We start from the raw sequence: 24,842 nt of genomic DNA, 5'->3' as shown, positions 1-24,842 counted from the left end.
AGGAGAAAAGAGAAAAAGTTTTCCTTAAATCTGAAAAAACAAAACATTAAAAATTAAGCAATACTTCAAACGAAAAATCATAAAAATTATAATCATCCGTATCAGTTGGTTCAGTCCTGTGTAATCCATTCTTGATCCCAATCTTTTTGTTAGCAGCTTCATGACGTTATCAGTCTCTCCATCAGATTTCTATAATTTTTTACCCAGTTCAGTTTTATGATCAGAAAGTTTGTCAGAAACCTGTACTCCAGTGTAAATGTCAGAGTCCTTTCCATGAATTTTTCTGAAGTTGAAACATTTTGCAAAAGCATTAGAGCAAAGAAATAAGTCTGTAAACAACAAGACCTCAAAATGGCAATTGACAAAGAAATTTGGTTAATTTTGTGACATACAACACTGTAAAATAATAATAACCAGAATTATGACTGATACTCAGGACAGATCAGCATTTCAGTAATGTTATACAATTTTAAAACACCTATATCAATAACATTTGCCCACATAATAGCACCTAAGCAGACTTATCATCACTTGTCTGACAATGCTTTCCCTGTAATTTAACATACTGAATAAGCCTAATAAGTTAAGTATCTTTCTCTTTATAGGAAGAGAGCAAATTTCTTTGAGAAGTTCCAGGGCCCTTTGAAAATTCTCAAAGAAAAAAATTAAAAAAAAGACTTTAAGATATGAATTTTGGGGAGGCTTGTCAAAAATATAAACAGTCAAGTCAATGCAAACAGAGCACTAACAGTCCAAAAAGCCTTAATAGAGAGACCTCAGTCTTTTGAACGTAGGAAATTATTTTAACATTTTTTTTTTCTGTCTTTTAGGTAGACTTACTCAAAAGTAAAGAAAAATCTTTTGTAACCTCTTTATCAAGTTTAAGAAAATCATCCTTTTAAGAGAAATAAGACCAAATTATAATTTTGTACCAACTTACTTTTGATATTAAAACTCATTTACTTAATTAAATTCATTTCAATCTTAGCCAACTTGACTATGCATAAAACTCCTTTTCCAGAATTCCCTCCACAAATCTTCTATAGCTTTCTTTTTACATTCAGAATTTGTCCCATGTCTTTCTTTCCCCTCCTAGTACTTGAGGACAAATTTATCTTTCTTAACCAAACAAAATATTTCCATTCTTTGGTCCTTCTTTATACATCTTACTTTCCTTGTACACAGACATATTTTTCTTAATTTTCAATCACATATACTAACTAGAAATTTTAACCTTTAGAAACCTTAATTTGTGAGTAAAAACTAAGTAAACCATTATAAACTTTCTTTTACATAAGTATCTTGTGGCTTGGAAAATTTATAAACACTTCATAACTTCTGGAAACACATTACTTTATAGTACAATCTTTTAATAAAACACATGTTTACCAATAGACCCAAAATACCTTTTAGTTTTCCTGTAATGAAAAGCCAAAAGTAGACAAACGTACATTTAACAATCAATGTCTAATATCTTATGTTATTTGGAAATGATCTAGATACTCAATTGAATTTTTATCATAAACTTTAGCAAAACTCTAAAGTTTTAAGTTACCAAAAAGAGTTTGGAAGCTGTAACCACCATAACACATAATTATTGTTTAAAGTTCATCCAACATTCATCTTTTTCACAGCTATTTAGTTACTTATTCCCAATAATTATTTAGATTGCCTACAAGACTTCATAAGACATTAGATAAAATTAGCCATCATTTAAATTACTATTTTTGTTAACCAGTTCTGTAATAGAAATAACATCAGTTTTTTCTACAAAATTTCATGTAAATTTCATCACCTCATACCTTTAAACATAGTTATCATTAAAATTTTTATCAATAGGTCTTGGTCTTTTAATTTTGGACAAGGGAAGCATTCTCAGTCAGACATTTTAAAACATACTCAGGCAAAGTTGATGTAACCTCTTTATATAAAATTAGCTCAAACATTCCAACCTTTATAATCTTATCAACACTTACACTTTTACATGTTCTCAATTCAATTGTAACCTGAGTCAAGGTCTTAAGGCTAGTCAAATTTTTCCCTTCCTTTTTCTAGCCTGTTCTTAGGTACCAAATAAATAATTATGTGAGAGCTCTCAAAACATTTTTTTTCCCCCAATTTAGAAGTTTTTCCAATTCAAAGGATCCGTCGTCTGGCCATTGACAAGTAGGACCTTCATTTGTATATTTATTCCAATAGTGACTCAAACCAATAAGCCTTTTTAAGGAAAGACCCGGAGGTAACTTTCCACGCTTAGAATAAATCTACCATGGATGCAAGAGGCGTCCCTGGTGAGGGCGCAGATGATGTAGCCCCCATGATCCACAGAATTCACTCCCAAAGATATTCAGAGAAAGTAAAGACCTTCGTTGCACAGGTGGTAAGGATGGCGTAGTGAAAACGGTGTCTCTGGTCTCCCACAATAGTGTGGGATGCCTCCAGTCACAGACCCGCTAATCTGTGACACCGGGCAGGCAATACCGGAATGGGATTTTTCCAGCACTAACAAGCAACAAAGGTTAAGACGACAAAAGCCCTTATGGACTGGGCCCTTTATGACAAACTCCCCTAAGAGCTTGGCACAGCCGGACAAAGAGACAGTTCGGAACCCCAGTCTACTCGACTGGCCACCAAGGTGCACCCCGGTAAATGCACCTTCCGTATGGTGGAGACCAAGGAGAATATTCTCTCTGGTCACAAAGCCAAGTTTTCAGGACACAGAACAAGACAGAGATTACTCTGGGAGGAAAAGGGATCAAGATCAAAAACCAAGAGTACTCTACCAAGTTTAAACCAAGAGTCACTAAAAGCACAAGAAACTAGTTTCCCAAATATTTTCTCCTGCCAATCTAAATTTAGAAAGAGAAAAAATTCTCACCATTTCCTTCCACCGGACTCCGCAGATAGAGATTCCGGGAGGCTGACGTGGTAAGAAGTCTTACCTTTTGCCGGCTTTCGTCAGGCGTTCCCGTATCTCATCATCTGCAGTAGTCCAGGGAGAAGGCAGGTCTTCCAGCCAGAGAAGGCAACTTGGCAGCCAGTGTGGATCCTGCCGACTACGCCAAAACTGTTGTGGGAAGAGGGAGAATCTCCCTCTGCCCTTTCCCTTAAGGTTCTTCTGGCTGGCCAAATAATTAACAAGACAGGTTAGCAAGAGAAAATAATACCAAGTTTAATAACATGTATACATGGGAGAAACTCAGAAATGAGCAACTCGTCCCTCTGTCTAAGCTGCTTGCTTAAGTATTGCAGCTAAAGGCGAGGAGCGTGTTGGGGGTGGGTAGTGGCCTGGGACTTCAGAGGGCAGGAGGACAATTCTTTTCGGGGTCATCTATAGATAATGTGGTCAGGGAGAGACAGAGTTTTTTGATAAAGGAGGCTTGGTGCCTTTGCTATTGTAACCTCTATCCTACATTATCTTTATAGCCATCATGATAGAAGATCTGTTCCAGGAAGGAGCCACCATGTCAAATTCTTTAGGCAGTTAGTGGGGGAGGTCAAATGTCCCTCAGAGAAAACAGGGTGGCCAAATCTTGATCTCCCACAGCACTCAGCAGTTTTACTTGATTTCTACTTTTATTTCACTTAGAAAGGAGCCAGTGATTTTGTAGGGAATCAGTGAGACTTAATCATAATGGGATTTAGAACTGCCAGTCAAATGCATCAGGGTCAAAGGCTGCCTAGCCCCCTAACTACAACTTGATTATCACTACTTGTTTGGAGGACTTTTCTGGGGTATTATGTAAAACAGTGATTCTCAAACTTTAATGTGCTTATAAATCACTAAGATCTGATTCTCAGAGATTCAGGATATATTTGAATGGATATATTGGCTTTCTGAAATTGTCCAGATTTGGTTAAAAGCTCTATTCTCAAAATATCTGACATATTTTCCCAGGCCAATTTTGACATTCACTGTAGTTTTATTTTATGATTTGAGGATGTGTTTCTGATGTCTTTGATTGGTTATAATCTTACTCCTCATCTTTCACAAGAAAATGCATTCCTATCCCACCACATGACTCTAAATTCAACAAAGAATATCTGCACTTCAGGTATTTGTCAGAAAGAAAAAAAATTACCACGTAAACATTGTCACTACTTATCAAAAGCTCACTTAAAAGCCAAAATTTGATGGGGAATTATCTAAAACAGTGTTTCTCCAACGTTAATATGCTTATAAGTCACTACTGATCTTGCTCAAATACAGATTCAGATTCAATAGATCTGGAGTGGGACCTGAGGTTCCACATTTCTAACAAGTTCTCAGATAATAACAATGCTATTGATCCATGGAGTGGCAAGGGCCTAAAGGATATCCCCCCACTCCTCAAGATATCTTAAAATCTACCTCTGATTTAAACTAAATCAGCAGAGAACTGAATATTAGGACCATATTGTTTCCACATCACCTCATCACAATAACCCACACCCCCAATACTCCCACCCCTGCAAAAGCGCTTTCCCCAAATTTTGCTTTGGTCTAATGATTAAAATAGGGTCAATATATAGTGTGGGAGATCAAGATTTGGCCACCCTGAAATCTGTCTCTTTACCTTGGTTGTTTTCTCTGAGGACATTTGACCTCCCCCACTAACTGCCTAAAGAATTTGACATAGTAACTCCTTCCTGGAATAGATCTTCTATCTGATGGCTGTAATATAATGTAAAATAGATGTTACAATAGAAAAGGCACCAACAAGCCCATCTTATGTCTCTCTGGCCACATTCTCTGGATGGCCCTGCAAGGAGTTGCCAGACAGACATTTACATTTATAAGGGAAATCTCCGTTTATAAAGGTATCTCCCTCTCTGTTTTGGGAAGAGGGGGGGATGGCCTCATTTCTAGAGACTTATCAATGTGGAAGTTGAGGCCTTAAATCTGCATAATAACCTTACTCCTGTTTACTGTGCTTTAGTGGTAATCTCCTGTAACTGACTCCCCCCACCCCCAACATCCTCCTTGGTCATTGGCTGAACATGGTATTTAAGACGAGAATTTCTGCTATTGTGTTGAGAAACGCAGTGTCCCTGCTTTCTCCCATGTATACATGTTATTAAACTTGGTATTATTTTCTCCTGCTAACCTGTCTTGTTAATTATTTGGCCAGCCAGAAGAACCCTAAGGAAAAGGGCAGAGGGAGATTCTCCCTCTCTCCCGACAATAGCATATTACTGCATTTTCTGAAAGTATATTTTTGAGTACATTATATGCTACATTTATTTAACAATACCCTCTTCACAATCAACTGCTTGGTACACTTTTCTGGTTTGATATTATTTTATGGAAATACTCTGAATCAAGTGACTAATCATCATATCTTCTTTTTTCATTCATTGTTAAAACATCCACAGCTAAATTTGTGGCTTTCTTATTACTAACATACAATATACCAAATTATAAATTTTGTATACTTACCTAAATCTTAACTTTATTTTTTCTATTCTCTTTTCCATAAACCCTGATGTCTTTACTTGTATAATACTTCATGTTCTATATATTTTTATAAGCTATCATAAATTTTTAATGAACCAATTTTAATGAATTCTTTAACAATTTAATAAAGGTATTAATAACAGCTATAATTCATTAAGCTCTTACTACAATCCAGTCACACTATGCTAAGCCATTTTCATATATGATTGTCTACTTTTACTTGGTTATTGGTTTGTTTTTTCTTTGTGTACTTTTGTTTTTGAGGTAGAAGCAGTGAAAAATCTATATAAAAACCCAAAACCAATACTCCTTTGGAGGACAATTTAACAATACATATAAAAAGACAAAGCAAAAGAGGAGGAGGGCATATCAACAATTCCACTGCAAGGAATTTATCCTAAGGAAATTAAGAATATGCACAAAAATTTGACTACAAATATAGTGCACTAGATTCCATTAAAGAATTGTTGAATTGCCAAAATAACCAAAAATGAGTTATATCCATAAATGGAATATTGCTGCCATTGATTTAATGGTAAAGGAAATATATTAATGAATATGAAAATGTGTTCAGAATGTATTTTGAAAGAAAAAATAAGGATATAAAGCATTGTTGTTATAAGTATGGTTGATTTTCTCCTTATTTTTGGAGAGTTTTCTTCAAAATATATGTATTGCAAGTATAATTTATAAAAATTATTTTAACACATGTTAGTAGGCAAATAAGGCCATCAAGCTTTATGGGATGGTCATAAAGATGTGGTAACAGGTATAGGAAGACCAGAGTAAGAAGAATACAGGGACCTAAAATAACTTGAGGTTAAAAGTTGTCCTATGTGTTTGGTTCAAGGATAAAACTGGAATCAGACTAGGAATCAAATCACTGAAGACAGCATCCTGAAACAGCCTTTTGTCACTGACAGGATCTCCATCGTCAGATAATAATTTCCTGACGCCACAACTGAATGGGAGTGTGTAGCCTCCCAATTACTACCAACCAGGTCTCACCAACTGTGACCTAGTCTTCATTACCAGGATGTCCTAAGACTCAAAGTTTTGAGTTTGTGCCCCTGGGATGCATTTGGTCCTTTCCAGTTAGCCAATAAAACATGACTTGCCTGCAGTCTAAAAGGGGATCTTCAAATGAGAGTGTTGGTGGAAGTTAGAAAAAAGAAAAAGAGAAATCAACAAAGAATTGCCTGACAAAACGAGAATGGTTACTGATTCCAGAGAAGAGCAATGGGGAAAAAAGCCCATTTCAGAAGAAAGAATTAAGGATTGGACAACTCTTTTTGGTCAATAGAGAAAAAATAATAATCACAGCAAGATTTCTGCAACATCCTTAAATCACTTTTTTTTTTTTCTTTTTCCTGTTTTTAACAATACTATCATGGCTGTGTTTTTCACTGCTTTGAGACCTTGGGTGTACTTGTGTTCCTTTTAGAAGAAGTGTCAAACAGCTTGTTATTCATTTATTCAGCAAATGTTTTCTTAACCTCAAATACTTTATGAGAGGTACCATTCTAGGCACTGCGGCTGCATCGGTGATCTAAAACATCCTCAGCCTTGTGGAGCCTACATTTTTGTAAAGAAGGCCAAGAATAAATCAATAAAGAGGCACATAATGTACTGTCAGATTGGAATACACTGTGTGATGAAAAATAAAAGCAGTGATGCTCTTTTAGGTGGGGTTGAGGGAAGGACTCTCACAAGAGGTAGCATCTATCAGCAATACGTTATCATGTCCATCTGATTGGGGATATTATTGGGAATGATATAAATATGGACATTCTGAAATTAATTCCAGGATATCTTGCACCAAGAATCAAGAACAATGAATGTATGACTGCAATATTTTCCTTATGCAACTAGAAATATGTGTGTGTGTGTGTGTGCATGTGTGTCTGTCTTTATCTCCTTATCTTCCCCATCCACCTTCATCTACTACTATTACTACTACTATCACTATTACCACTACCACTACTATGACTACTACTATTACTATTGTTACTATTACTATTACCACTACTATTACTATTACTATTACTATTACTATTACTATTACTATTACTATTACTATTACTACTACAGGTCTACGATTCCTTATCTGAGACTCAGAAATCCAAAAAGCTTTGAAAACCAACAATTTTTTCATAACACATATGGAGGAAAACTTAACTCACCTGACCTTTGGTGACAAAACCTGACCTGAACCAACCAACAAAAGGCCTCTATGCCCCATTTAATGAGAATATTCATATGCTTTACTGCAAAATAGTAACACATTTTGATTATAGGTTTCATTACAGATTCACTTATCTTCTTAATTTTCTGAATTCCTAAGTATATCTGGCCCCAAGAGTTTTGAATAAAGGATTATGGATCTGTACAACTACTACAAGCCACAACTATGACTACTGCTGCTGCATGTACTACAAAACTCTGTCTTTGAGTACCTCTGTATTTGTTATTCCAAATCATTTTAACATCTCATTAGCCTAAAGGTATGTAACTGAAGGCAAAACTTTGCACATAATCCATCTATTGTTTAATGAATACATTTGACTTTTTAACATTTTTTTCTAATCATTTAGAAAAGCAAATTACAGCAAATCTAAGTTAATGCAATATTAACAGCCATGGCAATATTCAAAGCCTGTGGCCATAACCCTGGATACCAGCACTTTGTATGTCTATTGGCACTTTCTATATCTACTTATTTTTACTACTGAAGTTTTCATTCATATTCAACACCCATGTCTGGTGCATTTTGTTTGATGAAAACAAGCTAATTAGTGCTGAACCTTCCCTAGTTCATAAATTTATTCCTAAGAACATTAAAAGGAAGTCAAGTGAGACATGTTCAGTAACAGATGTTTGCCTTTTTTGGCTGCCTTTTTACAGTTTTTTCTCTTTCATTACTTTTTAAGAAATTTAGTTAATGTTCCCATTACTAGAGAACAAGCAGCATACCCCACTTCCCCGAGGGAGGGCCCGTGGGAATTCCCCAGGGCAGGCACAGTCTGTTCATTCCCATAACCTAATATCTGCTCAGATGCTTTCTGCATTCCACTTTCATTCTTGTGGCCAGGTTTGGATAACAATCATTTGGTAGCAATGTAGCTTATCTCAAAAAGAATTCATATGTTGACTGGAGACTGTTGAACTAGAACTACTGTGGGCACTATTACCATGTAGACAGGCCTAGTGCCCCTCACATATCTTCCCTACTTGAGGCTATCTCAGTATAAAGGGTCGATATGATTGAGAATTTGGTTGACTCTTTTGGCTTCTACAGTAAAGAAAGTTTGTGTAATGGCTTCCAGAAGCAAAAATCCAATAATCTTTTTTATAATAAAAGAAATGAGAAGATAGATTAAGATTTTTCTCCATAAAATGAAATTGACCCAAAAATACAGATTTAAAATTATCCTATTCATTTACCTAACTCTCCACTTTTGAATGTTGTTTAGTATGAGTGGACTGTGATGTGATTTAAATGGTGGTACATGAGCAAATCTAAGTAACATTACAATCCAAATCTTGCATTTGCCAAGAGTGCTTTCTTTTACAACTTCATGAGAATAGTTGAATATAAGTCTTGACCAAATTAGTGTGACTACATGTCTTGAACTATTTATTGCTAAAGGAATTTTGCATGGAGTACCTCCTTTATTTTTCCCAATAAGCATCTTAACTAGGGCAACAGAAAGAATTTTTATCTAGAAGGAAAGATTCAATAAAATAAAACAAGTGATGGTTATAAAAACACACTTCAGGTCCAGATAATACTGCTGCAAAGCCACAAAACTATTGAAATGTGGACTTTTAACTGCAACTATGTAAATTTAAAATATATATATATATCAAAGTATATATCTACGTAATTCTATCACAAAGATTCAAAACTTTAATATTTCATAGGAAAAGAAATACGCATTTCAAAATTAAAATGTGAAGGTTGAAAATAATGTACATTAGGCATCACTACTCCTTGTAGTAAAACCAAAACAAATAAACAAAAAAGCAGATAAGAGTGCTGATGGAATGCTGTTCAAAATGTCAAAACAATCAGTCACTTAGCTGTTAACTCAGGGCCTAATTTAATCCCAAGCCTACTATAGGATTTTCAAAAAGTAATTTCATTTCTACCCAAAATGACAAAAAAAAGTTTAGGAAATCATTTGAGTAAATGGAAAATTTAAATTTAGTGGTTGTGATGATTTGCACTAATTCTTAGAAATATCAGAAAATCAAATCAGATGACCTTTTTTATCCAATGCAGCCCACCAGGGGAGAAAACCATGAGTAGGAAAATAACTACAATACCTCCTCAAATGTTTTGGAGGAGAGAAGGATAAGAGCAGAGAGAAGAAATTATGACGTGGGAGAAAGAAATGGGCAAAGATATTTTACATATTAAAAGTTGATTTATTATTTTTTATTACATCATCAAATCCTTCAAGTGAATAAGGCCCATAGTCTTCTGAAAGTACAATTTGATAAAGAATTACAAAAAGACATCTAAATTTCCAAGTCAAAAGAAGAGTATCTCTTTAGATTCTTACGATTCTCTTTTACCAAAATAGCTCAAGAAAATTCTCCAGAAAAAAGTGATAAGGAATTTCATGCCAAAATCTAGTTAATCCGTTCTATGGTCAATATTATTAAGTTTATGTGAAGAAGAATGGTATATTTGAAATTTCTTGTTTTCATTTCTGAAAGATATGTTTCTACAAACCTAATGAATTTGTTTTTGTTTTTGTTTATGAGATAAAGCTATAAGAATGTTGAAAAATATGGCCGTTGACTCTTGTTTTCTCCTCTTTTGTGTAGGATGTATTCCCTTAGGGAAGGGAGGCAAGGTAGTGGGGGTGGGGGGGAGCCAAATGCCCAATGGACAGACCCCACAGTTTGTTCTGTGAAACACGAAACTATTTATAATGCAGCCAACTATTAAACTGAATTCTATTTGCTTGTAATCCCTTATTTCCAAGAGTCAAGGTTAGGCAAATTCTTTTCCTCCAGGGTTAAGAGGATAAAGGGATCAAATGTCTTCACGATGATGGGGTCTTGCTTATCTCTTCAGTTTCATTTCTTCCACTTGCCCTCTTGAATGCTGCGCTCTTGCCACGCTGAACTTCCTTCAGCATCTGAAATGCACCCTGCTCTCCCACTTTGGGCAACCAGAACTGCCCTAACCCCGAACCCCATCACCACCACAACACATATGCACACACGAATGCTTGGGCATTCCCTCTCTTGTCATCTCATCCTCATTCTAGGGCGTCACCAAATGGCAGAGGTCCTCTCAGAGGAAGCACTGCAACATAGGAAATTAACCACGCACTGAGGAGAGGTTTGCCTTACTGACAACTAATGAGTAAAAGATATTTCACTCTTTCCTGTGTTTCCAAATATTAGCTAGAAATTAACTACTTACACAAATTTCTGTCAACATTTGTTTTTATCCTAGCTATTTTTAAGAGCACTATTGATAGACATTAATTTTTGCATCTCAGAATTTTGATAAATACCAAGGTCATTTTCCACAACTACAGTCCTCCAGGTTGTAGGTTTCAAGATTACTTCATATAGTATCATAAAATTAGCAAACCTTTTAAAGAAGAGTTATGAATGGAAATTGCAGAAAGAAAGTTGGAGATGGTGGTCTTTCCTATATTATTGCAATGTAATATTATGTTTTTATGTTACACAAGGGATTATATTCACAGATGCTCACTTACCTAGATAAGTATTATCATTCAAGACAATTAAGGCTGTAAATATCTCAGTATTTCAGAGACCATAAAAAGTAGCGTTAGTAACTTTTTCTTTAGGGTGCAGTTTCTTTAACTTCATATAAAGAAGTTTTAGGGGCCCATATGCCATTGCTTATAATAATTGGAAATTCTAATACAGTCCTAATACAATAAGACTGCAGTTGCAGAAAAGAAATATTAAAACTAAAGACACATATTATTGAATTATTATTCAATTAGAACTAAAACATATAAAGATACAAAATACTTCAAAAAGAAAACAAAAACTTCAGGCTTAAAAGCAATAGTGTTCTTTTAGCCTAAAGAAAGCATATCCGCAGTGACTTCCTTATTTAGGGGAATTAAAATTTTGATAAGAGTAGCTGAGCTGCAGAGAGTGTTTTGAAAGCAGAATGTCTGATATTTTTCTCTCCTTCCACAAAATCAAAGACAGGGATTTCTGTGCCCTGTCTCTACTCCTCTTTTAACACTGCAGGCTTCTACATTCTCAGTTTTTCTAGTTACTTTTTGTCTCCTGGACTGATTGAACAAACTCACATCGAGATTACTTACCACTTCACACCCATTAGGATGGCTATTATCAAGAAAACAGAAAATATAACAAATGTTGACGAGGATGTGGAAAAATTGGAACACTCATGCATTGCTAGCGGGAATGTAAAATGGTGCAGCGACTGTGGAAAATGATATGGTGATTCCTGAAAATATTAAAAATATGAATACAATATCGCCCAGCAATTCCACTTCTGGGTATATACCCCAAAGAAGTGAAAGTAGGGACTCAATATTTGTACACCCATGTTCACAGTGGCATTATTCACAACATCCAAATGATGGAAGCAAGGCAACTGTCCATCAACAGATGAATGAATAAGCAAAATATGGTATACATATACAATAGAATATTATTCAGCCTTTTTTAAAAAGGAAGGAAATTCTAATACATGCTACAACATGGATGAACCTTGAAGACATTATGTTAGGTGAGATAAATCAGTCAAAAAGGACAAATCAAAACCATAGAGACAGAAAGTAGAATATTTGTTGCCAGGGGTGGTGAGGGAAGAACAGGGAATTAGTGTTTAATGGATACAGAGTTCAGTTTGGAAAGAAGAAAAAGTTCTGGAGATGGATGGTGGTGATGGTTCCATAGCAATGTGGGTGTACTTAATGCCACCAAACTGTACACTTAAAAATGGTTAAAATGGTAAATTTTATTCATATTTTACTACAACAAAAAAATGGGAAAAAAGATTACTTAGAACTTGGTGTTTGATCCTTTCTAGGATTGTTATTATTTTAAAGGATAAACAAAAGGGGAATCCTTAGTGAAAGAAGCCATTTAGACTTCTGATCATGAAAATTGAAAATGCAGTGAGCTGCAGGAAAGAAATTTGAAAGTTTGATTCTTACCTGCTCTGATCCATTCACCATCACCGCCACCACATAGTTTGCAAAGATAAGATACAAGCCTCTAACTGGACTGATGCAAAAGGCCTATTAATGCTCACCTAGTCTCCACTCCAGTCCACTCCAAACTTCCTAGACATGTGCACATACCCAAAGCACCATCTATTATGTCAAAGCCATGCTTAGTTGCCTTTTGCGCTCCTAATTTCCCACTCAGCAATGATAAACACTCCCAGTCTTGCATTCGAAGCTCTCCACAATCAAATCTACCCTTGCCAGTTGTATTCCCCAAAGAAATGTGTTTAAATGTACTTCTTCGCACAGCTAGGAGCAGTCTCTAAATTGTTAGTGTAAAACAGGGTAGAGCTGGATGGCTGAGAAACAGCAGTTCATTTTTCACCTTTACTTAAAGGTAATGAAAGCCTTCTATGGTATTACTTTCATTAAGGACATGTATGCATCAGAAATATATATCCCGTTAGCTGGAGACAACAGTCTATACCATAATTAATATGTTCTAAAAGTAGTGGATTACAAAGATTGTTAGAACTTCAGGTAACATAATATGCATATAATTTCCTTTTCTAAATTTACATAATTTTCCTTAATAATATTCATATAATTTCCTTGTCTAAAACAGGGTTGCAATGATTTAGTTTTAGTAAATTTACTCACAAAGAATTTAGCAACACAAGTTAAACATGACATAACTCAAAAGTTTCGGTTTACAGGAAAATAGAAAAACTCAACATTTGTTTTTTAAAATGACAGATAAAGAACTATTCAATAAATAGGAAAAATAATTTTTAAATATGCTTCAGTTATCTAATGGTGTTATGAATTGAATTGTCTTCCCAAAATTCGTAGGTTAAAACTTTAACTCCTACTATTTGCAGATAAGGCCTTTAAAGAGATAATTAGTTTAAATGAGGTCATAAGGGTAGGGACCTAATTCAATATGACTAATGTCCTTATAAGAAAAGAGAGAGAGACCAGTGACACACACAAGGAAGGCCATGTGAGGACACAGCAAGAAGGAAGCTGTCTGCAAGCCAAGGAGAAAGAGGCCTCAGGAGAAACCAGCCCTGCTAACAAGTTGATCTTGGACTTCCAAACTCCAAGACTGTGAGAAATAAATTTCTGTTGTTTAAGCCACCCAGTTTGTGGTATTTTGTTAGGGCAGCCCAAGCATACTAATACAAATGGCAAGTCAAGAAGAAAAATAATTAGTAATATGAAAAGACAGAAAGGCTGAGACAGACACATTTACACATAGAACAGAATAGATAGATGTAAGAAACCCAGACATATATAGAGACACTGTGAGACACAATGTTATAAAATAGCATTTTGCAGTCTATTAAGAAGCTGTTGCTAAAGACGTCAGAATTACGTGAGTTTCTTCTACTATTTGCATAGAGACATTTTAGGACTTGCCCTGATGAATAGATGAACTTAAAGTGAAGCCTTGAGTCCATTTTCAAGTCACAGATTCCCATGTCCCGGTTTAGAGAGCCCTCATTCAGGAAACCATCAATGTGTGGTTGTGAAATTGCTCTTAGATTTTTCAGTCCTCTAATTGTCATGCTTGTAACATATGCCTTCATTCTCCATCAGCCTCCATTACATTCTCATGACAGTGTAGGTACCATTAGAAAACAATTGCTCTCACATTTGGGGCAAACCATTGTGATGATCACTTTAGCTATTACTGCTCTTCAAATAAAAATTAATACACATATTTAGGAGTTAAGCTGATCATCAAGATTTACATAAAATATGATAACACTAAAACAATGCATCAGAAAAAAAGATGAATTTCAATGGAGAATCATTTTAGGAATGAGATAGGTTTATAGTAAAGTCTCACATGTTATATCAAAATCAACCCAATAATTTGCCAGAAAAATGGTAATTCAACTTGATGTCCAGTTTTACAAATACTTACAGTATAATAATCCCGAAACATTATAGATGATTCAGAGACAAGAGGCAAACCGGAGTCATGAGCCAAACAGGAAGGCTTTGTTGACACAATTTCTCTCAAATCATAGAATGTTTTGTCTGTTGGAATCAATGTAGGTTAAAACAATATTTATCCAGGAAAAGTACACCCTGATCATACTGCTTAATGTTACAAAGATAAAGTAAATCATCTTTATGGCACCACTATTCTGTATTAAAATTGCATCTTGTCATCTAATCAGAGAGAGATAAAGAAGTGATAGCATTGCATAGAGAGAGGCTTCAATTAATTGGCTCCCTCATACAGTAAAGCTCTCGTATTTTTATTGCATACAGTGTTCCCATCAGAAAACTAGTAAGTTCATTCTTTTGACTCCCTTCTCTTCAAGAACATTGACTTCTTTTTTCAAAGGAGGCGTAAAGCAAAATCATATTTGTGAATAGCACTTACAAAAATGAAAGGAAAACTCCTCTCCCTATCACATAAGTAGTTTAAAAGAAAATTCAGAATTATTATGAAGGCAAAAGTTTTGAAATTGCAAAGTAAATGAAATTATTAAAACTGTAAGAGCAAAAGTCTAGCCAGCGTAAACCCACATATTTCTTCTGACTCATGGCAGATGTTATGTGAGATTTCTGCAGAAAACTTATCTTTTAAGAATGAGGAGGAGATTTAAGATTTACTTGACTATTTGTTTCTCAGAAATATTGATAATTTAAAAAAGGGAAAAGTTCAGTTCAATCCTGCCATCCAAATGAATCAAATTATTTTCACATTTCCAATTTTCTTTCTAATACTATTCATATACATATATTCTTTCCTGAAACTATAATTGAACAGAGTCATCCATGGACCAGTTAATTTCATATAAATTTAGAGAAAACTCAGAAGTAATAAATTCTCCCATTTCATTGCTTCAATTTACTTACAGGATTATAAGCTAAGTGTCCTTTAAGGAAGCAAAATAGTAACATAAAATAATAAAAAATGTGATGTTATCTCAGATACATCCTAGTCAATACACATACACACAACCTACTCCATTTTAATTTACATGTATTTCTTCTATTTCAGTCAACAAAAGTCTCTATCCTCTATCAAAAAGATAAAATCTCTAGAAGAGGCAACATAATAAGTCATATATTTCAATCACAAGTCAGAATGAATAAATGAAATTCTTTAATGGAAGCAAATGCCAATAACGGGGAGGTTATAGAGAATCTGAAAATATTAGTATCTGAGAAGAGGATAGCAAAGGAAAGGCCATATGCATTATACTTAAATTGGGGACTTTTTTTAAAACCCAAGGGGATATAAAAGGATAGCATAAGAGTTATGAGAAATGTGTAAGCCTCACATTCTTAATGGAGTTTTTTTGACTAATTTGAAGCATTCCTTGACTCACTAGCACTATCCCTGGCCCACTCGCTTCCCTTAATTAACTTCTGCAATAAGTGTTCTCACATATTTTAGATAATTGTGCTTCTCTTTCCAACCTCCTTTTTAAATTTATAAGCTCTTCCAGGGCAAGGACAATATCTTACTTGGAATTGCTCTGTGCTTCTGGTTCATTAGCAGTGTGATTAAGGTAGCTATGTAAACACTGGTGAACAAGAATTAGCCTCACGAGGTTAAATCTCACAGGCAAAAGGGAATCTTTCTGATCACTGAAGAGCCTAATCCAAAATGAAACTAAATGCCATGTAATTTATTTTTCCAAGAGAGTCCAGAACATTTCAAATATTCTATCTTGTTTATCCACAAAAGAGACTCATGTAGTCGAGAAGGCCATGCATTATTTTCTCCACTATATAGATATCACACTAGAAAATATAGCTATAACTTTTCCACTTCAGGAAGCAGTAAAACCTCCACTAAAATCCTCAAAGTAATCATTCACACACTGATGTATGCTAATGACTCCTCCTCAGAAGCCAGGAGCAAGAAGGTGACATGCAACAAATTCCCATTTATTCCACAAAGTCAGTAGAAAGTTATAAGCTGATAGTTTGAAGAAGACCAAAGTCATATATCAAACTAAATCTCCACAAACTCTTCACAGAGCCAACAATCTTCACAGATAATGCCACAGAGAAATGAAGATTCTGAATTCTAGGGGGGTGTGTGCATGTGTGAGAGAAAGAAAGAGACAGAGCTGTATATTGATAGGTGAAAAAATAAGAAATCTTATCAGTAATCCCAGTTTATCAGCCAGCAGGATAGAATAGAATACTCTGAGATTAAACAAATCTGGGGAAAATGCAATATCAAAATTTGGAAAGAATGGTCCCATCAGGCTAACAAGGAGTTGTTAGCTAAATAGCAACTAACTTAGAACATAAAAAATTTTGTTAAATAACTACCCATACTGATGTCTTCCCACCTTTGCATTTCCTCAATACTTATTTAGACTCTTTTTGAAAAGTATTATTATACCACTAGTTCATGTTATTTTCTTGTCTTCTGCATATCTTATTTCCCTATCTAGACTTAAAAGTCTTTCACTTGCTTTGTATTTCCCATAAAACTGAATATAATGCTGTGCCCCCGAGCATACGTTCAATGTATGCTTGTGGATTGATTTGGCATTGATTGAAAAACCAATCAGCAAATCTGTTAAGAGTGAAGGGCCCCATACAATGCAACTGACATAAATATCTGAAGGAACGGAAAAGCCTTAAAAATAAGTTTTTAAAATTCTACTTTTTTCAGGACAAAATATGCTTCACTAGACCATCTTCCCTCATCTTCCAGCATCATCTTGATGTTTATAATGGTAATAGTTTTTAAATGCATTTCAGTTGGGGATGGCTTTTTATTTTATTTCCCATTTCTATTCAAATTTATGTAGTTAACAATGAGCCAATTATTTACACAAGTGAGAGATATTTCTAAAATCTAATAAGCATAGTTATTTTAGAAACTTAAATTACTCAGATGACTCACAGAAAACTGATAAGATGGTATACTACGGTGATAATGCCAGGAGAAGAGGAAAGAAAGAGGGTGGAAGGAAGGAAGGAAAAATTCCTAGCTAGTCAAAATATTCACCACTTCTGTAATCTTTGTAGTGACAAACATTTCCTCTATATCACAAATGGATAGATTTGTCCAAGTCACCTAAATACCAGCGAAAGATCCACAGACAATAGAAGTTCAGACTTTTCAAATATACTATTTCAGTCAACCAAGAAACCAAATGTTTGTAAGAAATAGTCTATGCAACTGCCTCCAACAGAGCCAAAGAAGTCCAAATTAAAGTGTGATGTATCTTTCTGAGGACGTGATAGAGCCCAAGACACCACTGGGTTCAGTGGTCCTGTGTCCCCAGAGCCTCTTTTATGCTAAGCTTGTTCTGTTTCCCTTTTATCAATTCTCTTGTATCAATTAATTCTTTGAGTTAATTGCACATGCAGTTTTAATCTGTAGGTAATTACAAACAATTAATAGTTAGGAGACAGAATTAGCAGTTCTTAGTTTGATTATCTATATAATTAAAAGGGGTGGTAAACTAGAGTTGACAAATAGCATCTTAATCACTTGAATAATCAAACCCCAAAAGCTTGCTTGGGCAGCTGAATTCCATCTGTCATATTAGTTCAAATTTTAGAATCAATGATTGAAATGTCCATTTAAATCAATTCATATTGTTAATTTATAGTCAAAAATGAACAATACATATTCTAAAATTACTCAAACTATTTACCTTCTTTCATTTGTGTATAATGAGTTATTTCTAAAAAGATTCAATAGAAGTAAAGATTCAACAGACTTAGCTTATGTATATCTACTGGTTGCCAGATCTTATGTTATAAAACGCCTAAAAAAGAAATAATTCCTTTTGTACTAGCTTTTTTTTGTGTGTGAGGAGGATCAGCCCTGAGCTAACATCCATGCTAAGCCTCCTCTTTCTTTGCTCAGGAAGACCGGCTCTGAGCTAACATCTATTGCCAATCCTCCTCCTTTTTTTTTTCCCCCAAAGCCCCAGTAGATAGTCGTATGTCATAGTTGCACATCCTTCTAGTTGCTGTATGTGGGGCGCAGCCTCAGCATGGCCGAGAAGCGGTGCATCGGTGCGCGCCAGGGATCGGAACCCAGGCCGCCAGTAGCGGAGTGCGCGCACTTAACTGCTAAGCCACGGGGCTGGCCCTGTACTAGCTTTTATTCAACATTTTATTTAAGTGTGTGCTGACAGACAGCAAATAAGACACATCTTTAATCCTTTTTCTGGTTATCTGAGGGGACCAGCTGTTTGTAGATAAAGAGCAAATACTAAGAATGGTAAGCTTAAGGTGAGTTAGAAAAATATATGAGAACTTCATTCGGATTAGGATATAATATAATACAGAACAGTGGCATTACTGTTGCATGGTATCTTTCTGAATTGCCGAGTATTTGAACAAGTTTGGCAGATACTTCGTAACTAATAGTGAATAAAAAATGTTCAAAAAGAATCATGATTTCTGATTCAGTATGGCTTGTTACCTTCAGGTAAGAGGCAGCCCTTATTACAGCCCCACTAAAATACTGTAACTATAAAGGAAAAGATAAAAATCTCAAAATTAAGTCTGACCATTCACCAATTTGCAGATAAGAAAAAAATTTTCTTTAATTAATATGATGGAAGTGAATTGAGGAAAGCAATTAGTGACCTTTATATAAAAATAAAACCCTTAGTCCATCTTAAAGATATTAGAAAGAGGCTTCACACTTCCCAAGAAAAAAAATTAAAAAGAGCAAAAAACGTTACCCTACAATGCTTCAATGTGGGTGCTGCTTTTGAAGGACCACTTCTCTCTCCATACTTTCATCTATCACAATCCACTTGAACACTACAACTCCAAGAAAACAAATAGGAAAGGAAGTAAGCCTGACTGTAGCACCAGGATTTGATACAACACTATTGTAAGGCAAGAGCTCTGTGCAGAGGGTGGGACTGGCAGGTCTTGATAACAATGCATAATGAGGATTGTAATTTTCTCTCTATTTGTAATCACTCGCTTTGCATAGATCTATTTGTCCTTATTCAGGACTGAGTAAACACACTGGGGCCTCCATTAATCATCGCAATAATTGTTGAGGAGCTTGATTGCTGAATACTTTACATACATTACCTGATCTAATGTGCACAATAACCCTATGAGATGGTTGCTGAGTTTATCCCCAGTTTAACAGAGGAGAAAATAAATTAATTTACTTGCCCAAGTTTAGACAGCTGGTAAGTGACTGCGTGAACCCAGGTCATTCTGAAATTGAAGCCCATGTGACTGTGACACAAGTGGAAAGGTCCCTATTGTAGACTGAAAAATGGCCCCAAAGATACTCACGTCTTAATCCCTGGAAGCTGTAAATCTTAGTTTATACGGCAAGAGGGACTTTGCAGATATGACTACTATAAGAACCCTTAGAGGGGCAGATTATCCTAGATTATCCCGGCAGGCTTTATGTGTACCCACAAGTGTCCTTACAAGAGGGAGATTTGACTACAGAAGAGGAGAAGGAAATGTGATGACAGAAGCAAGAAACTGGAGTGATCTGAGAAAGAGCTAATGAGCCAAGGAACGCAAGCAGCCTTCAGAAGCTAGAAAAGGCAAGGAACCAGATTCTTCCTTAGAGTCTCAAGAAGGAATCAGTTCTGCAGACAACTTGACTTTGCCCAGTGAAAATGATTTTGGATTTCTGTCCTCTAGAACTATAAGAGAATGAATTTGTGTGGTTTTAAGCTACCATGTTTGCAGTACATTGTTAGAGCAGCCATGGGAGACTATGTAGTCTGCAATTCTAAAAATCTAGTAAAAGAGTTTAAGTCTGAAAATATTCTACTAGTTCCAGAAGAAGATTTTAGAAAAGTGTTGGCATTGTCACTATATTATAACATGCCAAGTCTTTAAAATAGAGGCCAAAAGCAATAAGGAGAAAACAAAGTAAGACTTTAAAAAATAATAATATTTGTAAGGTAAATAAAAATGTAAATGAGTGTTTTTAAAAAAGTAAGAAATACAATGAAACCAAGAACGTAATGGTAGAATTAAAATGTACTTCAGAGTTAGTAGGGGTGTAAGAGACAGCGCAGAATATCAAACGACTGGATTTGGCAAGCACTCCTAGAATGCAGAAGAAAAGTATCCAAAGATGAAAATTATGAGAGAGAAGATTATAGATTAAAGAGGACAAAAAATAAATACCCATCAAAGGAATCATACGCAATACTGAAGACAAAACCAGAACAATCAGAAATGAAGAAAACATCCACTATTGAATAATAATTTCCTGAGCGGAAAAAAATATGTGAATCTTCTGAGTATTGGGGCTCATTGCATTTTAGGAAAAATTAATTAAAAGAGATTTGTATGCAAGTACATTCTGCAAAATTACAAGAATAAAGAAAAATTCATATACATTTAGAAAGAAAAAAACATCTCAAAGGTGTAAAACAAGTTGTTCTCAAATTTCTTCTGTGAAACAGCAGAAGAACCAATAAATAATAGAGCACCAACAATAGAATTTCCAGGAAAAAGAAAAGCTGTGAAACAGAAATTTTATAACCAAACTGTCTTCAATGTATAAAGGCCTGGAAAAAAATCATTCTCAAATATGCCAACATGCTGAAAATCTGCTCATATGTTGTTTAAATAAACAAACAAACAAGCAAACTCTTATCTGAAGACCAAAACATGAATCAAAATTACGGATAAAAGGGCCGGCCCGGTGGCGCAAGCGGTTAAGTGCGCGCGCTCCGCTGCGGCGGCCCAGGGTTCGCTGGTTTGGATCCCGGGCGCGCCCCGACGCACTGCTTGGCAAGCCATGCTGTGGCGGCGTCCCATATAAAGTGGAGGAAGATAGGCACAGATGTTAGCCCAGGGCCGTCTTCCTCAGCAAAAAAAGAGGAGGATTGGCGGATGTTAGCTCAGGGCTGATCTCCTCACAAAAAAAAAAAAAAAAAATTACGGATAAAAGAATTTAGAAATCATAGTAGAAGAGTACCAGTAGTTCTTCCCACAACCAGTGTACTTAATTCTGGTAGGATCACATGTAGTCACACGGATTCTATAGTTCTGACTTAAATCTTGGTCCTGCCAGGGTTTACCTCAGTTTCTTTTCTGCTTATTCTACTTTCCCAGGAACAAAACAGTTTGTTTCCTAGGGTCTAACTTGAACTCACTCACAGTTCAAATGAAATGTATTTTCAAATGGAATCTTGTTCTTTGATTATCAAAAACAACAACCAATAACCAATGTTCTGTCATGCATTCACAACGGCTAAACATTCAGAACATATACCCAGAGATCCAGTAAACAAAACAAGAATAACAAACATATATATATATATATATATATATATATATAATGGCTATATTCATTTCACAGAACTTAAATAATGGCTTTTCTCCTTTTTGCAAACTCAAATTGAATCACCTGAGTCATGACATCGCCCCTCATGCAACTTCTCTTTATATTATCGGAACAACCTCCAAGTATTCCCATGGCGCTCTGTGGTTTACCTAAGGGACAAAAAATAATCCTGGAAAATAGATTGTAGGAAATACACCAGAACTTGACAGTGAGTATCTCTGGGTGGTGGAATACTAAAGAATGGTTATTTTTTTGTGATAGTGTTCTGTATTTTCCAAATTTTCTGCAATTAATTATAACTACTTGCAATTTTAGAGAAAACATATTTAAAATAAGGCTATATAATTTTAGGTAAAAATAGGCAAAAATTATGTAAAAAATTATGAACAAAAGCAAAGTCTGCAGAAAGCATCACAGAACTTTAGAAAGTTCTGTGTTTAGAAAGTTTAGGGAGGCATTAGATGGAGAGTAAATTTTACTCCTTTTATTCTAACAAGAACATTTTGTACTTATAAAGGAGAAAAGACAACTCGTTTAAAGTTTTTTTAACAAACATACATACAAAAATAAATATCCCCTTTAAACTTTCCCTTAACGACCACATTTTTTTTGGCAGTTAGGAGGAAGGGATGGGAGATTCAACATTTTTAAAGAGTGGAAACTCATATTCCCCTCCCAGGAAGTAAGCGAGACAGTCTGCTGTGTCGTAGTAGCTTTGGAAAACTTTGGTTTCAGGCTTAGAAAGTAAAGACTGTTGATTAAAGAAAGCAGGAGCCCAGATGCCAGGTCTGTCTCAGATTTACTGCAGCAATACAGGGGCAACTATCTGCATACGTGATCTGAAAATGTGTCTCAATGGCAGCTCACCTGTCATCTTTGCCAAGAAGCACTCTGACAAATACCGCTCATGCTGGTAGCAGATTGCAACTCTGGGAGGGCAGGGAGAGTGTCCCGTGTACTGTTTTATCCTTCGTACAACCACAATGCCTGGTATGGATCATGTGCTAATAGTTTTGAACCAAAGAATGTTAAAGTGAACTGGATGATGAGTGTTTTACAGATGACAGTGACGTCATAGGTTTCTAGGGGGAAAAAGAGGTTCTGAGGAAAAAGTGGATATTGGGTGATAATTCAATGGGAGTGTTCTTAGAGTACCCCCTGGCAAAAGGAAGCAACAATTAACTAGTTTTTTGTTTGTCTCATAAAATTCTAAATTTTTTTAAAAAATTAATTCTTCCAGGTTTATTATGTATTGATGTTTGGACCATATGGATCTTACCTATTTTAGTTCGTGTTTTGGTGCTTGCACTCACATATGCTTAGTGAAAACGAAAATTTGAAAAGACTTCTGGGAGAGTAATTTGCCAGTAACAGAAGTCTTTTAAATATTCACATTTTTGATGTAATGGCAATTTCTAGGAATCTTTCCTAAGAAAATAACCTAAAATATGCCAAAAGAGTCATTAACAAAAATGTTTATTATCAAATTATTTATAATAATTGTGCAGAAAAGAATTAACATAGCAAATTTGAGACTGCTATTCTTAGAAAGACATGCTTACAAAGTTGGCCCTTGGCTGGCATCTGAAAACGTGGCAGGTAAACAGTTCCTTACACTGATCTAAAACTTTCTCTAAAAGGTAAGAGTACGTCACCATGCCTAGACTGTTTATGCAATCAATATGGTTTATGCTGAGCACCTACTTCCCTTCTGGAAATCTGGAATGCTGGGACATGCTAAGCAGAGGATGCCTATGCGACCATCCCTGCAATAAAAACCTTGGGTGATGGGTCTCTAATGAGTTTCCTCAATATACAACACTTCATGTCATGACTCATTGCTGCAGGAATTAAGTGCATTCGTGTGACTGCACTGGCCAAGGACTCTTGGAAGCTTGATCCTCGTTTCCTCTGGACTTCATCCTATGTGCCTTTTTCCTTTGCTGATTTTGCTTTGTATCTTTTCATTATAACAAACCTTAGCTGTGAATATGACTATCTACTGAGTCCCGTGAGTCCTCCTAGCAAATTCCCAAACCTGGGGGAGGTCTTTGGAGCACCCAACACAATAATAAAATTGGAAATAACATTAATGTCCAGTAATGGGAGACTGGTTAAGTAAATTATAGTACATCCATGCATCGGATTATTTTTGAACAACAAAAATTATGGTTATGAAACTTTTTATATTATAATTATAATATACAAAATTGAAAATACTATATACCTTGTGCTTTTAATTATGAACAAAAAAATCCATAAACAAAAGGACTAAACAAAAACATACCAAAATGCTAAAAGTGATAGCTTCTGGTTTGATCAAATTTTTATCTGTATTCTATTCTTTTGTTCTGAATGGGCTGAATGCCCATGAACTAAGTTCATGAATCGTAAGTACCTGCCTCACAAACAGCCACCTTTTGAGGAAAGCTATCCTAATTGTTTTTTCATCATACTGGTTGCCATAGGACCTAACCCATGGTTTATCTGTGAAACTAGACTTGCTGCCTGAGCTTTAGAGGACTGGATTAGAAAGCAGTCCATGAGCCCGAAAAAAGCACATCTGAGCTGGACATGAGGGGGTAAGAACACTGAACACGTTTGGCTCAAACTCTGCCCAGTTTGGTCTCTACACCAAAATGGAAACAATCTGGCACAATCAAATCTTATATTTTAACAGTTTAAATGCTAAATGAATGAATAGAAGCAGGTTATGTTAGCCGAGAAGGTTAAGCAACAAGTTCTCCCCTTCTCTCTAAAGCAGGCTGACAACCCCAGTGTTGAGAAACCTGGAACCTAGAATGACTGTGGGGTTGAGGGCATGATTTTCCAAGATGCCGTCACATATACACTCCATCACTAAAGGAAATACGCACTGGCCACTCCCTTTCAG

The 24,842-nt window shown here is 35.5% G+C and overlaps 1 protein-coding gene across 1 annotated transcript in view; it reads right to left on the bottom strand.

The window, feature by feature from the left end:
- IQCM (IQ motif containing M) overlaps positions 1 to 24,842 on the bottom strand; it is a 354,275-nt gene that overhangs the window by 245,292 nt on the left and 84,141 nt on the right. Inside the window, exon 6 of the mRNA XM_087437208.1 lies at positions 14,579 to 14,694. Within this exon, the coding sequence (XP_087293334.1) occupies positions 14,579 to 14,694 (116 nt within the window). The remainder of the gene's footprint in view (positions 1 to 14,578; positions 14,695 to 24,842) is intronic.

Source organism: Ceratotherium simum, chromosome 12 (assembly GCF_057802395.1).
Source record: "Ceratotherium simum simum isolate JZ-2026a chromosome 12, ASM5780239v1, whole genome shotgun sequence".
In the NCBI taxonomy this organism is placed as follows: domain Eukaryota; kingdom Metazoa; phylum Chordata; class Mammalia; order Perissodactyla; family Rhinocerotidae; genus Ceratotherium; species Ceratotherium simum.
Note: the sequence above shows the minus strand (reverse complement) of the source record. Positions and strands in the feature narration are given on the sequence as shown.